At 36.7% G+C, this 1745-nt stretch overlaps 1 protein-coding gene across 1 annotated transcript in view; it reads left to right on the plus strand.

Moving 5' to 3' along the window:
* Positions 1–1745, plus strand: part of SMYD3 (SET and MYND domain containing 3) — a 583543-nt gene that overhangs the window by 118801 nt on the left and 462997 nt on the right. Inside the window, exon 4 of the mRNA XM_003798803.3 lies at positions 787–844. Coding sequence (XP_003798851.1) covers positions 787–844 — 58 coding nt within the window. The remainder of the gene's footprint in view (positions 1–786; positions 845–1745) is intronic.

A 1745-nucleotide genomic window follows, 5' to 3' on the forward strand; every position in this document is an offset into this window, starting at 1 on the left:
ATAGTATTTTTGAGATCTATTCATATTGATATAAGGTTTTCTGGTTTAATTTATTTTAAGTTCTTTATAGTATTTCATCACATGAAGGTATCACATTGAACTAAACTCTCTGAATGCTGAAATGAAATGAAAGAATGCAAGTAAAAATGAGGATTTCTAAGATATTCCATGGATATTTACTATAATGCAAATGAAAACGGAACAGGTTAACTCCCTGTTGTTTGTTGACTTTGGCCAGTATAAAGTTTTATAGAGGACTTTAAAAAATGTAAAAATGTGGAAATTTCTTGTAAAAAGAGTTTTGCATTTGGAGGTCAAATGGTAAAGTAAGGTGCAAATTATATTTTTTATTAATATTTCAAAGTTATTTATTAAGCTATTCAACTTTATTTTTATTTATTTTTATTTTTTTTGAGACAGGAGCCTCAAGCTGTCCCACTGGATAGAGTGCCATGGCATTTCAGCCCACAGCAAACCTCCAACTGCTGGGCTCAAGCGAGTCTCCTGCCTCCGCCTCCCAAGTAGCAGGGACTACAGGCGCCCGCCACAACACCCAGCTATTTTTTGGTTGCAGCCGTCATTGTTGTTTGGTGGGTCCGGGCTGGATTTGAACCCACCACCTTAGGTGTACGTGGCTGGCGCCTTAGCCACTTGAGCCACAGGCACCGAGCCAGGAATGGTCTTTTTTATAGACTTCATTTAGATACCTAAATGTACTCAAACATACCCATTTATATGTTGAAGCATTTCAGATTGTCATTGATGTCTTCGCTCTTTCCTTCACAGATGGAAGAAACACCCTCAGAATCGGAAAAACTTTACTCATTTTATGATCTGGAGTCAAGTAAGTGCTTGTTAATGAGCATCTTAAAAAACTTCCTATCATTTATTTGTTGAACTAGTGAACTGATTTATTTATAACTATTTTTCTATTTTTTTTTTTAATATATGAGACAAACCTAACAAAACTTTCAAAAACATATACACAACTGCCGTACTAGTTTTTATCATTTATTTCAGGATAGCTTTGGCCATATAAGGGTTTATAAAGCCCCATAAAGATGTCCAATTGAGGCAGGGCAATGTATCCATTAGTCCAATTGGCAAAATAATTTTTCTTCTGTTTCTCCCTCCCTCTCTTCTTCTTCATTTGATTTCCTCTTCTGGTTTGTTTTTGATGCCAGAGAAGAGTAATTCAGTGAACAGGGGAGTTCTAAGGAGCTTTTAGGGTTACTGGTCCTTCAGGTATAGAGGAAAGTACAAAGGACAGATGACTTAGGCTCCATGACAATATTGGGTGTTGTTCCAGTTCTCCTGAACTACCGCGGCGGTAGCCGAGCTGCTTGGGATGACTAAAAGTCTCTCCAGATCTTTATGTTAAGCAAATGTCGCCTTGATTTTGCTTTCATGTCAGCAGAGACCTTTTTTTGTGTATGTAAAATCATAAAAAACTTTATTTAAAAAAATTTTTCTTTATCATTTAGTTGTGGTGAGAACACTTAAAATCTGCTCTTTTGGCAATTTTCAAGTATATGATATATTGTTATTAACTATAGTCATCATGTGGTACAGCGGATCTGTAGGACACCTGAGGTATTACAGAGAATACTAATGAATGACGAGATGGAGAGTTGCACAGGGCAAGGTAAGAAGGGGGCGCTTCTATCTTCTTTCTGAACATACCACCCCCCCAGTGTCTGGCAACCTGGAAGCTTTTCTTTTTTCCGTTCTTTTTTTTTTTTTTT

Source organism: Otolemur garnettii, unplaced genomic scaffold, assembly GCF_000181295.1.
Source record: "Otolemur garnettii isolate 467f Iridium unplaced genomic scaffold, OtoGar3 scaffold00141, whole genome shotgun sequence".
Classification (NCBI taxonomy): Eukaryota; Metazoa; Chordata; class Mammalia; order Primates; family Galagidae; genus Otolemur; species Otolemur garnettii.